General features: G+C 46.0%; 1 protein-coding gene across 2 annotated transcripts in view; it reads left to right on the top strand.

Moving 5' to 3' along the window:
- Positions 1–14719, top strand: part of LOC106569531 (transportin-1) — a 50226-nt gene that overhangs the window by 14927 nt on the left and 20580 nt on the right. For both annotated transcript variants that reach the window (XR_006758437.1, XM_014140980.2), the window contains exons 6-8: positions 9458–9591; positions 10120–10201; positions 13256–13378. Coding sequence is in view for 1 of the 2 variants with exons in the window: in XM_014140980.2 (XP_013996455.1) it covers positions 9458–9591; positions 10120–10201; positions 13256–13378 (339 nt within the window). In the remaining variant the exon portion in view is untranslated. The remainder of the gene's footprint in view (positions 1–9457; positions 9592–10119; positions 10202–13255; positions 13379–14719) is intronic.

Here is a 14719-nt window from a genome sequence, read left to right as displayed (position 1 = left end):
TTGACGCTATTGGAAAAACCATCCTGTGGCTTTTTCCAAATAACCTGGTATACGATATTTACGGTATACCGCCCAAGCCTAATTACAGTTTTCTAGTTACAAAGGCGAGCCACAGCTTTCTGTGACAATATCATACATTTTTCACCTATTTAATATTGAGTTAATGGCACCACTTTACAACCGGAGTAGGCTGTAGTATCGCTTTGATGCCCGAGTGGTGCAGAGTGCCCCATTTGCAGTGAATAAGCCTGTGCATCAAGTAGCCTAGGCTAGTGTTGTCACGATACCAGAATTTTGACTTCGATATCATGTTTAATGATATGGACTCTGAGTCACAAATGCCTGGAGGGAGGGCGTTCCAGAGCCTACGAGCAATATTGGAGAAGGCCCTGTGGCCGACACTCTGGAGCTTGGACCTGGGGATGACGAGGTGGCCTGGTGTGGTGGGTTGGTAGGGGAGAAGATCTGGCAGGTAAGATGTTGAAGGGCTCTGTAGATCAGAAAGAAGATCTTGTAATCCATGCGTTGGGAGACAGGGAGCCAGCCAGTGGAGTTCAGAGTGTGGGTGAGAAGTAGTGCTGCAGAGTTTTGAACCATTTGGAGCTTATGGGGGGAGCTTGAGTTGATGCCAGAGAGTAGTGAGTTGCAGTAGTCAAGACTGGAGGAGATGAATGGTTGTATGAGGATTTCAGTGGCAGGATGGGAGAGGAAGGACCGGACTTTTGCAATGTTGCGGTGGTGGAAGAATGAGGATTTGACAGTCAGTCTTATGTTGTGGTCAAAGAAGAGGGTGGTGTCCAGGATGACATCAAGGTTGTGTGTGTTGGGGGGAGGGAGAGACCGTGGTGTCGTCTTTAGTGAGGGTGGATTTGGTGCCTATGAGGAGGAGTTCAGTTTTGATCACTGTTGAGCTTGAGGACGTTTTGTTGCATCCACGTTTTTATTGCAGAGGCAGGATTCAATGTGGGTCAGAGGTGGTTGAGGAGGGATTTGGTGCTGAGGTAGATCTGTGTGTCATCGGCATAGCAGTGGAAGTCAAGGTTAAAGTGACGGAGGATGCGACCAAGTGGGAGGATGTAGATGATGAAGAGTAAGGGATCCAGCACAGAGCCCTGGGGGACACCCTGTGTAACTGCAGCTGAGTCTGAGGTGTGGCCACTGAGGGAAATGTAGTGGGTCCGGTTTGTGAGGTATGATTGTAGCCAGGAGAGTGCGGTACCCTCAAAACCCAGACCCTCAAGCCTGGTGAAGAGGATCTGATGGCTCACTGTGTCAAAAGGTTTAGTATCACAGTACTCAATACCATCACGATACTCCATACCAAAACTATACCACAGCTACTGCTCTGTTCAATTTTTGGCATCTTGAGTTCAGTATTATAACATTTAAAAAAACATTACATCAACTTTTTTCAGAGACAACCATGTATGCATTAATGAATCAATTATGCAAATCATATAATCAATTTGACTTTATTACCAAACTAACTACTTAACAACAATTGTAATCATTTTATTTGAATGGTAAATCTCTATAAACTTGGTAAATCAAGATGTAGCCTAGGCCTATTCACAGTACAGGTGAATACATATTCAATAAGTGTGTGAATGCATTAAGTTACTGTGCTCGTTTTGCCTGATTTCATGACAATCTGTTTACCTTCCATTTGTGACTTGTACTGATCAACATTTGCATAGAAGCACAATTTCAATAAAATAAGCTGTCTCTTTAACCAGTATGAAGTCATTGACGATGCAAGAGGGGTGCTGCCCGTCCGCCCTATTCACATCACAGTGATTCACACACTGAATGTTCGCTGAGGCAATAGATAATCTTTGGCTGATGGCGAGACGTGACGAAGAGAATTAAAAAACGTTTTTGGTTTGAAGTAGCATATTATCACAAACAAAGTACTTGAGTAGAAATGTAATGTTATCTTCAGCTGTAAGATGACAAGGAGTGTTAGCCTACAAAGCTGGAAGCTACTGGTATCTCCATGCATTGTAACGTGTTGTAGCCTGTATGGACATTGTTCTGTGAACCGTAATGAACAGTTTAAACATTTCTACATGCCGTGCCGCATTATTCAACTGTGTTAACTTCTGTGAACCGTGAATGGGGAGTTATCATGATACTGCACAGACTCCCAGTGCAGGCTAGCAACATGAAAAACCTAACCTTTTTTCCACGTTCTAGTATCGAAAAAGTACAGATGTTTCGGTATACCATGCAACACTAGCCTAGGTCTAGCATTGGAAAGTTTTTGTTGGTCATTTAGTCTACATTTAATGATAGATCAATCAATTAGCCTACTTGGCTATAGCAACTATCATATTTAGAGTTAGCAATCTAGCTAAGTGTTTTGAGTTTCCACTTCTTCAGGTGGTCAATAATGGACTATAGCGCAGGCCAATATGCGCAAAGATGTTGGCAAATTCTCTGAAGAGCCAAAAATAAATCAGATAATTCTGGATCCTATTTTGACAGGTTGCACATGTAAATATCATTCATGCATTCCCTGGATATGTTAGATGAAATAGGTAACCTTTTTTTAATCATAGGCTACTGTCTCTGTTGTCTAGAGCACTGCCTGCTAATGAGAACTTATTGTCCGTTCAAATATTTTGTTTATGGGTCTATTTCATTGTTATTCATTGTTTTACTTTATGTCCTGATCGCCCAGTTCTTTTTATAATTTTTTTTGCTGGTTCATTGTTATAGCAGGGGGCAGTATTTTCACATCCGGATTAAGTGTGCCCAAAGTAAACTGCCTGTTACTCAGGCCCAGAAGATAGGATATGCATATGCATGGTCGTATTCGATAGAAAACACTCTATAGTTTCTAAAACTGTTAAAATAATGTCTGTGAGTATAACAGAACTGATTTGGCAAGCGAAACCCCGAGCACAATCCATCCAGGGAACAATTTTTTTGCGATTGTGTTTTCCAATGCTTTTCTATGGGAAACCTGATTTATTAGGGCCCAGATTGCAGTTCCTATGTCTTCCACTAGATGTCAAGTCTTTAGAAATTTTGAGATGTTTTTCTTTTGAAAAATGAAGAAGTAGTCCTATTCTTTTTAAGTGTCACTCAGGTGGACTCTAGTCTTTTGGTGCGTGTGAACAGGAGCACGCTCCTCGTTGTTTTTCTCCGGTATTGGAAACAGTTTATTCCGTCTTAAATTTTATCGATTATTTACATTTTAGGGTACCTGAGGTTGGATTAGAAACGTTGTTTGAAATGTTTGGACCAAGTTTACAGGTAACTTATTAGATACTTTGTAGTCATGTTGGGCGAGTTGGAACCGGTGTATTTCTGAATCAAACGCGCCAAATAAATTGACATTTTGGGGATATAAAGAAGGAATTTCTCGAACAAAACGACCATTCATTATGTCACTGAGACATTTGGGATTGCAAAAAGATGATCTTCAAAGGTAAGGCATTTATTATATTGGCTATTTCTGACTTTCGTGTCGCACCTGCCTGGTTGAAAAATGTCTTTCATGTTTTTGTATGCGGGCGCTGTCCTCAGATAATCGCATGGTGTGCTTTCGCCTTAAAGCCTTTTTGAAATCTGACACAGCGGCTAACATGAAGTTAAGCTTTATTTTGATGTATTACACTTGTATTTTCATAAATGTTAAATATTTATTGTTCTGTAGTTTGAATTTTGCGCTCTGCAATTTCACCGGATATTGTCAGATCTATTCCGGTAACGGGATTTGATCCCTAAGAAGTTATAGCAGAAAATGGGCCAATTAATCGCAAAATGGATTTTGGTGTTTGTCGCCCAGCTCTAGACAGTAGCCTCCAAACAGATGTGTGGCGTAGAATCACTGTGTTCTGAAGGAAACACACGGGAGCTCACACACCTACATGCATTCACATACAATAAAGCATAGACATACGTTATCCTCTCATTTCCTTGTTACTCACTGATCTGACACACAGAACAAACAGCCTTTGTACTTTAGAATGACCTAATCTTGACTTGATGACAGATGAGTCTCTCCACTCAGGAACCACACCTGCTTTCAATATACTTTAATATCCCTCATTTACTGAAGTGTTTCAATTATTTTGGCAGTTACATTTGTGTTTCTGTACTGTTCTCTCTCCTCTGTCACCCCTTTTTCTCCTCTCTCTCTCCCCCCTTTCTCTCTCCTCGGTCACCCCTTTGTATTCTCTCTTTTCCCTCTGCACCCCTCGCTCTATAAAAAGACCGAATCAGGTGTGTGTGTGATGTCGCCTAACGCTTATAGGATGTTGGTTGATGGCTTTATGTAGGTTTTTGCTGGAGAGCAGTTTTTCAATGGTGACCGGGCAGTTGGAAGGTGCTTGTGCGTGTCTACCGACCGGGTCCAGCTCTGGCTGGTGCGTGCGCATTCAGACACTTCTGTAAACTCTACAGTGTCGTGTCTGAACATAGCGTTCAAACAGAGTAAGAATGGAAGAGGAAGATTAAAAGGAATTGTTTATTTAACCCCTTTTTCTCTCAGCAGACTTGCATTCTTTTGCATAATTGTCATTGCACCTCCCATTTTGACAGCAAGGCTCCTACAAGGACTGTCCAGCTTCAGTGGGGGGGAAAGTATTTGATCCCCTGCTGATTTTGTACGTTTGCCCACTTACAAAGAAATGATCAGTCTATAATTTTAATGGTAGGTTTATTTGAACAGTGAGAGACAGAATAACAACAACAAAAAATCCAGAAAAACGCATGTCAAAAATGTTATAAAAGCATTTGCATTTTAATGAGGGAAATAAGTATATTACCCCTCTGCAAAACATGACTTAGTACTTGGTGGCAAAACCCTTGTTGGCAATCACAGAGGTCAGACGTTTCTTGTAGTTGGCCACCAGGTTTGCACACATCTCAGGAGGGATTTTGTCCCACTCCTCTTTGCAGATCTTCTGACGGCTGACGTTTGGCAACTTGAACCTTCAGCTCCCTCCACAGATTTTCTATGGGATTAAGGTCTGGAGACTGGCTAGGCCACTCCAGCACCTTAATGTGCTTCTCCTTGAGCCATTCCTTTGTTGTCTTGGCCGTGTGTTTTGGGTCATTGTCATGCTGGAATACCCATCCACGACCCATTTTCAATGCCCTGGCTGAGGGAAGGAGGTTCTCACCCAAGATTTGACGGTACATGGTCCCGTCAAATGATGCAGTGAAGTTGTCCTGTCCCCTTAGCAGAAAAACACCCCCAAAGCATAATGTTTCCACCTCCATGTTTGACGGTGGAGATGGTGTTCTTGGGGTCATAGGCAGCATTCCTCCTCCTCCAAACACATTGAGTTGATGTCAGAGAGCTCCATTTTGGTCTCATCTGACCACAATACTTTCACCAGTTGTCCTCTGCCAATGAACATCTGAATGATTCAAACTTCATACGGGCATGTATATGTATTCTCCCGAGTGGTGCAAGACACTGCATCGCAGTACTAGCTGTGCCACTAGAGGTTCTAGGTTCGAGTCCAGTCTGTCGCAGCCGGCCACGACCGGGAGACCCAATGGGCGGTGCACAATTGGCCCAGCGTCTTCCGGATTAGGGGAGTGTTTGGCCTGCACGGATGTCCTTGTACCATCGTGCACTAGCGACTCGGCTGGCTTCCGGGTTAAGTGGGCATTGTGTGAAGAAGCAGTGTGGCTTGGTTGGGTTGTGTTTTGGAAGATGCACGGCTCTCAATCTTCGCTTCTCCTGAGTCCGTACGGGAGTTGCAGTGATGAGACAGGACTGTAACTACCAATTGGATATCACGAAATTGTGGAGAAAAAGGGCAATTTTTTTTAAATACAAAAAAAATACATAAAAATATCCCAAGTATAAATACTGTAAAGTACACACTAAAGAGTAAAAAATAAATGTTTTGAGCAAAATAGTGTTTTTTAGACACAAACTTCATGCCGTTGGTCTGATGGGGATTGTGATGTCATCGGCCTCCCCCCTTGCTTGAGGAACAATAGAGAACAAAAGAGGAAAGGCCCACCCCTTCGCTTGTGGAGAATACCTGGACCACCTATTGAGATGGGCATGTTAAGGAAATCAGCTGATAAATGAGCTGAAAAGGAGACTGGAGAAAGACTTTAACCTTTGCCCTACAGTCTCCATAACCTTTGCCCGACACAGTCTCCATCCCAATTGGATGTGTCCACTTCCTTGTAAGCTATTGCTGACCTTGGTTTAACCTTGGTTGGAATGCTCCTCAATTGGCTCTCTCATAATGACAGAAACCTTGTATTTTCTTTAACCACGCCGTCTCGTTCTCTAAGCATTCTGGCTGGAAGGAAACAGCTCCCTCCCTGGAAACGGTTTCCATGGAAACGGCCTTCAGACAGCACCACTGTCGCCGTGCTCTTTGTTGCATCTGATCAGATTCCTCTCGTGTGTGTGTGTGTGTGTGTGTGTGTGTGTGTGTGTGATGTACGTGTGGCGGCATATTGAATGCGTATCAGCCACTGCCATCAACTCAATCTATATTTCCCTGGGAAGAGACGGTCCAAGGCTGCTGCATTATTTGCCCGTATAGACATTAACTACACATCATCAGCTGCTTGTATCATCAATTTCCTATTCAGGTTTAGATAATAGAGCTGTTCAAGGGGCTTGTGTGTTTTTATCTATATAATTCATAGCTGTGATGTTTGCTGGTTGTGGACGTAAGGTCATTGTGAAGTGGTAATACCTACCTTAGACACTCCTGTGGAGTAGATTTCAGTTGTCTTGCTGAGACACATGATCATATGTGACACACAGATACTTTTGTCCTCCCTGCTTTGGGCGTTTTGTGTTGGGTGTGTGACTGTGTGCATGTCACACTGTATTATGGAACCCCTAGTGACTTTTTTACAGAGGAAGCTTTCTTTAATGTAGTCGTTCTAGAATTCCATCACACACACTGACAGCCTCTCACATGAATAAGCCTGTACTCTAGCTGTTTTATGTTTTCACTGTCAAATTCACCATTTTGTCCTGCTGTTAATTTCCGAAGTGGCCAGCCTGGCCAGGTTGTGTTTCTCCTTGTGCTGTGTTGGGTACAGTATGGGGTGTGTTAGGGTACAGTATGGGGTGTGTTAGGGTACAGTATGGGGTGTGTTAGGGTACAGTATGGGGTGTGTTAGGTACAGTATGGGGTGTGTTGGGTACAGTATGGGGTGTGTTAGGGTACAGTATGGGGTGTGTTAGGGTACAGTATGGGGTGTGTTAGGGTACAGTATGGGGTGTGTTAGGTACAGTATGGGGTGTGTTAGGGTACAGTATGGGGTGTGTTAGGGTACAGTATGGGGTGTGTTAGGGTACAGTATGGGGTGTGTTGGGTACAGTATGGGGTGTGTTAGGGTACAGTATGGGGTGTGTTAGGGTACAGTATGGGGTGTGTTAGGGTACAGTATGGGGTGTGTTGGGTACAGTATGGGGTGTGTTAGGGTACAGTATGGGGTGTGTTGGGTACAGTATGGGGTGTGTTGGGTACAGTACGGGGTGTGTTGGGTACAGTATGGGGTGTGTTAGGGTACAGTATGGGGTGTGTTAGGGTACAGTATGGGGTGTGTTAGGTACAGTACGGGGTGTGTTAGGTACAGTACGGGGTGTGTTAGGTACAGTACGGGGTGTGTTAGGGTACAGTACGGGGTGTGTTAGGTACAGTACGGGGTGTGTTAGGTACAGTACGGGGTGTGTTAGGTACAGTACGGGGTGTGTTAGGTACAGTACGGGGTGTGTTAGGTACAGTACGGGGTGTGTTAGGGTACAGTACGGGGTGTGTTAGGGTACAGTACGGGGTGTGTTAGGTACAGTACGGGGTGTGTTAGGGTACAGTACCGGGGTGTGTTAGGTACAGTACGGGGTGTGTTAGGGTACAGTACGGGGTGTGTTAGGGTACAGTACGGGATGTGTTAGGGTACAGTATGCGGTGTTAGGGTACAGTATGCGGTGTGTTGGGGTACGGTACCGGGGTGTGTTGGGGTACCGTACCGGGGTGTGTTGGGGTACCGTACCGGGGTGTGTTGGGGTACCGTACCGGGGTGTGAGAGTCGGGTACAGTACCGGGGGTGTGAGTCGGGTACAGTACCGGGGGTGTGAGTCGGGTACAGTACCGGGGGTGTGAGTCGGGTACAGTACCGGGGGTGTGAGTCGGGTACAGTACCGGGGGTGTGAGTCGGGTACAGTACCGGGGGGTGTGAGTCGGGTACAGTACCGGGGGGTGTGAGTCGGGTACAGTACCGGGGGGTGTGAGTCGGGTACAGTATGTGGTGATGAAGGCTTCTCATACCTGTTGTTTTTATAGGTTGACTCAGGGTTGATGGACTATGACATCTTTCTGTCCATATGGTCTCCTGTCCTTGAGGCTGGCTGATAAATAGACATTAAAACACCTGGGGGGGGGGGGGCTCTCTGGCCCTGAAACATATTGGTTAACCCCCCTCCCCCACATCTCCCCACAAATACCTAGGTGTCTGGTTAGACTGTAGACTCGCATTAAACATCTCCAATCCAAAATTAAATCTAGAATCGGCTTCCTATTTCGCAACAAAGCATCCTTCACTCATGCTGCCAAACATACCCTCGTACAACTGACTATCCTACCGATCCTCGACTTCGGCGATGTCATTTACAAAATAACCTCCAACATTCTACTCAACAAATTGGATGCAGTCTATCACAGTGCCATCCGTTTTGCCACCAAAGCCCCATATACTACCCACCACTGCGACCTGAATGCTCTCGTTGGCTGGCCCTCGCTTCATACTCGTCGCCAAACCCACTGGCTCCAGGTCATCTACAAGTCTCTGCTAGGTAAAGCCCCGCCTTATCTCAGCTCACTGGTCACCATAGCAGCACCCAACCCGAAGCACGCGCTCCAGCAGGTATATCTCTCTGGTCACCCCCAAAGCCAATTCCTCCTTTGGCCGCCTCTCCTTCCAGTTCTCTGCTGCCATGACTGGAACGAACTGCAAAAATCACTAAAGCTGGAGACTCTTATCTCCCTCACTAGCTTTAAGCACCAGCTCTCAGAGCAGCTCACAGATCACTGCACCTGTACATAGCCCATCTGTAAACAGCCCATCCAATCTACCTCATCCACATACTGTATTTATTTATTTATCTTGCTCCTTTGCACCCAGTATCTCTTCTTGCACATTCATCTTCTGCACATTCTACAATTCCAGTGTTTTAATTGCTATGTTGTAATTACTTCGCCACCATGGCCTATTTATTGCCTTACCTCCATTATCCTACCTCATTTGCACATGCTGTATATAGACTTTTCTACTGTATTATTGATTGTATGTTTGTTTACTCCATGTGTAACTCTGTGTTGTATGTGTCGATCTGCTTTGCTTTATCTTGGCCAGGTCGCAGTTATAAATGAGAACTTGTTCTCAACTAGCCTACCTGGTTAAATAAAGGTGAAATAAGAAAATCTCCCTCCCTCTCTCCTCCTGTTTCTCTCAGGGTGCGTTTGGCGCTCTTCAGAAGATCTGTGAGGACTCAGCAGAGATCTTGGACAGTGATGTGTTGGACCGTCCGCTCAACGTTATGATCCCAAAGTTCCTGCAGTTCTTCAAACACAGCAGCCCCAAGATAAGGTACTCAAACCAAATGTATTTATAAAGCCTATTTTTTTATTTTTTTATTTTACATCAGCAGTTGTCAGAAAGTGCCTTACAGTAACCCGGCCTAGACCCCAATAAGCAAGCAGAAGCACCGTGGTAAGCAAAAGTCCCTAGAGTATGAGTGTACTGGGCCTTCCTCCCTCTCCCTGCTCACAGCCTTGCCTCTTTCCCTCACTCCTGGGGGAGCCAACACCTTGCCTCTCTTCTAATTGGTTCCAAACAACCCGTAGCCAGGGGTTGTTTTCAGATCTCGCTATATTTACAGGCACTTTGATCCAAAATGTTCTCTCAGATCCCTCTTTCCTCAGGCTTATAGATGACTGTCTCTCTCTCTCTGTCTGTCTTTAGGCGTTATCAGTGTCTGAGATCCCAGTTTGGAGACTGGGGGGTGGAAAGGGGATAGAAAGGGGAGGAACACAGACAGAGGCAGCATTGATAAAGGGAACACATGAGTTTGGGTTCTGTGAGGTTGAGCTCTGTTGTCTTGTTGTGGTGTTGCAGGTCTCATGCCATCGCCTGCGTCAACCAGTTCATCATCAGTAGGACCCAGGCCCTAATGCTGCACATCGACGACTTCATCGAGGCAAGTCTGACCCTGCCGTGACCTCTGCAGTCTGACCTATATACTCTGACCTCCCATAATCCCCAGACAGCCCTGTGACTATCTAATATGCCCACAAATTCAGACATGCCATGAGCCTTCTGCAATCAAGTCATACACACAGCCTACCCAACTAGCCTCCGCTCTCAGTGCAGCCAGCCAGGCAGGCAGGTATATGGCCTCAGCTCTCAGTACAGTGTGTCAGTAGGTTAGGTCTGAGCCTCTACACAGCACTTCGCTGCACTACCAAGAGCCAGGCCCTAGCTTCAGTTCAGTACACCAACCCCAATTCCACCGATTGGATCAGGGCTGATAATCCGTTAGGACTAGATCACATTAACCACTGATGAGCTTAACTTCCAGCCAGCTGGGCCCTGGATGAGGACGGATGCATTCAGCAACCGCACAGTGACAATGACAATACAGCAAGCGGATAGGAGATAAAGAGCTATTGTTTAAAGTCCCTCTGTCACGTCTTCAGCTGTGGGGGCGAGAGTGAGGGCACTCTGCATAGAAGGGGCACAGGTCACATGAAATCCAATTTGCATACTCTAAAGTGTCCGTTTATTTCTGTAGGGCTTTTTAGAGCTATTTTCAATGGTGAGTTGTTTGTGATAATGGGCAGAAGGCCAGAGTTAATAGCAGGCTCGGAGATGCTCATTAGGTCAGTAGATGACCAGAGGCTTAGTAGTCTAATTGGTACAGAAAGTGATCTGAAAGGCTAAACTGATCCGAGGTCAGCAATCCTACTGTTGAGATGCAGTGTAGGACCCAGGGCTTCAGAGGGACCAAATATCTTGCAATACGTTGCATCAAACTCAAAAATCAAGACAATAACCGAAAACATAGCATCACTTAATGTGCCCGACATATCTTCTGTAGTCGGACTGTTCTAGTGAAAGAGGAGCAATGCTTTTTTGATTACATTATGAATGAATCAAACAGGCCTGGACACGCTTTGGGCTGCCGCACACACACAGACCGAACTGGCACGGACACCACGTGACACAGAGCATCAAATAATGTGAACAGTCAAACAAAAAACACAATTTACACAAGCTATGGTAGCCTGACACCACTATTACACTCTGACCAATAGCGACAAGTGTCACATCAAAGGTGACAGGCTTGTGGTGCTGAAAGGACAGCGAACGTAATACCTGTGCACTCCATGGCGCTGAAGGAGAGCCAGCTCCAGACGCCGTCGCCGTGGTCAGACTACTACAACACAAGCTAGCTAACGTTACTAGCTTTACGCCCCGATCACACCGACAGCATCGTTGTATTTTGGTACACCAGAGGTACATTCTTTTCCAATGGAACGCTGTGCAGCATTGCGTTGCAGAGGCAGTTGTAGTGCGTTTTGTTTTCTGTGTGGCGCATACGTTGGATTTATCTAACGTATGCATCAAATTGTATGCATAAACTTGACAGAAATAATAGCTAAAGGTGAATGTTGAAGTTTTGTTGCACATATCCAGTAACAGTGTTGGATTACATAATAGAAAAAGTTTAACTGCAGAATATATTATGCATCATTGATGCAATGACGCTGTCCGTCTGATCTAGGCGTTAGCGTGGGAAAACAACTACTGCTTACAGCACTGATTATTTGCTTTTGCGCTGGTAAACAAGCCGGATGTGGAGGTCCTGGGATGGCGTGGTTACATGTGCTCTGTGGTTGTGAGGCCCGTTGGACGCACTACCAAATTTACTATGACGTTGCAGGTGGCTTATGGTAGAGAAATGAACATTCAATTCTCTGGCAACAGCTCTGGTGGACATTCCTGCGGTCGGCACGCCAATTGCATGCTCCCTCAACTTGATACATCTGTGGCGTTGTGTGACAAAACTTCACATTTTAGTGGCCTTCTATTGTTAAATCAAATCAAATGTTATTTGTCACATGCGCCGAATACAACCTTACCGTGAAATGCTTACATACAAACCCTTAGCCAACAACGCAGTTGAAGAAATAGTTAAGAAAATATTTACTAAATAAAGTATAAAATAAAAAAGTAACACAAAAAAGAGGCTATATACAGGGGGTACCGGTACAGAGTCAGTGTGCGGGGGTTCAGGTTAGTCGAGGTAATTTGTACATGTAGGTAGGGGTAAAGTGACTATGCATAGATAAACAGCGTTCCCAGCACAAGTTGCACCTGTGTAATGATCATGCTGTTTAATCAGCTTCTTGATATCCCACACCAGACAGATGGATCAACTATCTTGGCAAAGGGGAAATGCTCACTAACAGGGATGTAAACAAATTTATGCACAAAATGTGAGAGAAATAAGCTTTTTGTGCATATGGAACATTTCTGAGATTTATTTCAGCTCATGAAACATGGGACCAACATTTTACATGTTGCATTTATATTTTTGTTCAGTATAGATAATTTAATAATAAAGAAAAACATGTTTATTTATTAGCCTAGTGGTTGTAAGTATTTAGGCATATGATGTGAAATAGGCCTCATATGAAATCATTGTCAAAGGCACAAGAGATACTGTTGCATGTAGGTCTAGATTATTTACAGATTGATTATATAGAAATATCAAAACATTATTTTAACAACTCCAAAGCAATTGCATGTGGTGCAGGAACCACTGACTCGCTGCATTTTTCCATTATCAAGACACCTGCTGGAAACTCTTAACTGATTAGGACAGCTCATGAGGTGTCCTAAATATCTGTCGACGAGGTGGGACTCATCACTAAACAGGCATCATGCAAAGCTTTTATTTTTACCCTTAAGAGTAGGAGTAAAATGTCTATATTCTAACCACTTATGAACAATTTTATATTCTGAGACGCTCTATGGTTACGGGTCCTGGTCAGAACTCATGACATATGAAGACATTCTGGTCTCCTTTCCTTGGCTCTGTGTCAATTACTTACAAAAAAAGCCAATGTCTGCTTTCCTTCATTAGTAATGCAATGTCAAAAAACACAGGATGCATCTCCAAGTAGTGAAAGTTGGGACTAGTATGTGTGCTTGTGTTGTGATGTTTGACCCTCCTCCCTCCCTGTAGAACCTGTTTGCCCTGGCGACTGATGAGGAGCCAGAGGTGAGGAAGAACGTTTGCAGAGCTCTGGTCATGCTGCTGGAAGTCCGCATGGACCGTCTCCTACCGCACATGCACAACATCATAGAGGTGAGACTGGTACTGGGGCTGAGGGTAGGACTGGGTTGGGCTAGGACATGGACCGTCTCCTACCGCACATGCACAACATCAGAGGTGAGACTGGTACTGGGGCTGAGGGTAGGACTGGGTTGGGCTAGGACATGGACCATCTCCTACCGCACATGCACAACATCATAGAGGTGAGACTGGTACTGGGGCTGAGGGTAGGACTGGGTTGGGCTAGGACATGGACCGTCTCCTACCTCACATGCACAACATCATAGAGGTGAGACTGGGGCTGAGGGTAGGACTGGGTTGGGCTAGGACATGGACCGTCTCCTACCGCACATGCACAACATCATAGAGGTGAGACTGGTACTGGGGCTGAGGGTAGGACTGGGTTGGGCTAGGACATGGACCATCTCCTACCGCACATGCACAGCATCATAGAGGTGAGACTGGTACTGGGGCTGAGGGTAGGACTGGGTTGGGCTAGGACATGGACCATCTCCTACCGCACATGCACAACATCATAGAGGTGAGACTGGTACTGGGGCTGAGGGTAGGACTGGGTTGGGCTAGGACATGGACCGTCTCCTACCTCACATGCACAACATCATAGAGGTGAGACTGGTACTGGGGCTGAGGGTAGGACTGGGTTGGGCTAGGACATGGACCATCTCCTACCGCACATGCACAACATCATAGAGGTGAGACTGGTACTGGGGCTGAGGGTAGGACTGGGTTGGGCTAGGACATGGACCGTCTCCTACCTCACATGCACAACATCATAGAGGTGAGACTGGTACTGGGGCTGAGGGTAGGACTGGGTTGGGCTAGGACATGGACCGTCTCCTACCGCACATGCACAACATCATAGAGGTGAGACTGGTACTGGGGCTGAGGGTAGGACTGGGTTGGGCTAGGACATGGACCATCTCCTACCTCACATGCACAACATCATAGAGGTGAGATTGGGACTGGGGTACTGGGCCTGGGGGTAGGACTGGGGTGCTGGGGGTAGTACTGGGGTGCTGGGGGTAGTACTGGGGTGCTGGGGGTAGGACTGGGGTGCTGGGGGTAGGACTGGGGGGCTGGGGGTAGGACTGGGGTGCTGGGGCTGGGGGTAGGGCTGGTGCTGAGGGTAGGACTGGAGTACTGGGGCTGGGGGTAGGACTGGGGTACTGGGGCTGGGGGTAGGACTGAGGGTAGGACTGGTTCTGAGGGTGGGGCTGGGGGTAGGACTGGGGTACTGGGGCTGGGGTAGGACTGGTTCTGAGGGTAGGGCTGGGGGTAGGACTGGTTCTGAGGGTAGGACTGGGGCTGGGGGTAGGACTGTGGTACTGGGGCTGGGGGTAGGACTGGGGTACT

The sequence above is a fragment of the Salmo salar genome, chromosome ssa01 (assembly GCF_905237065.1).
Source record: "Salmo salar chromosome ssa01, Ssal_v3.1, whole genome shotgun sequence".
Taxonomy (NCBI): domain Eukaryota; kingdom Metazoa; phylum Chordata; class Actinopteri; order Salmoniformes; family Salmonidae; genus Salmo; species Salmo salar.
Note: the sequence above shows the minus strand (reverse complement) of the source record. Positions and strands in the feature narration are given on the sequence as shown.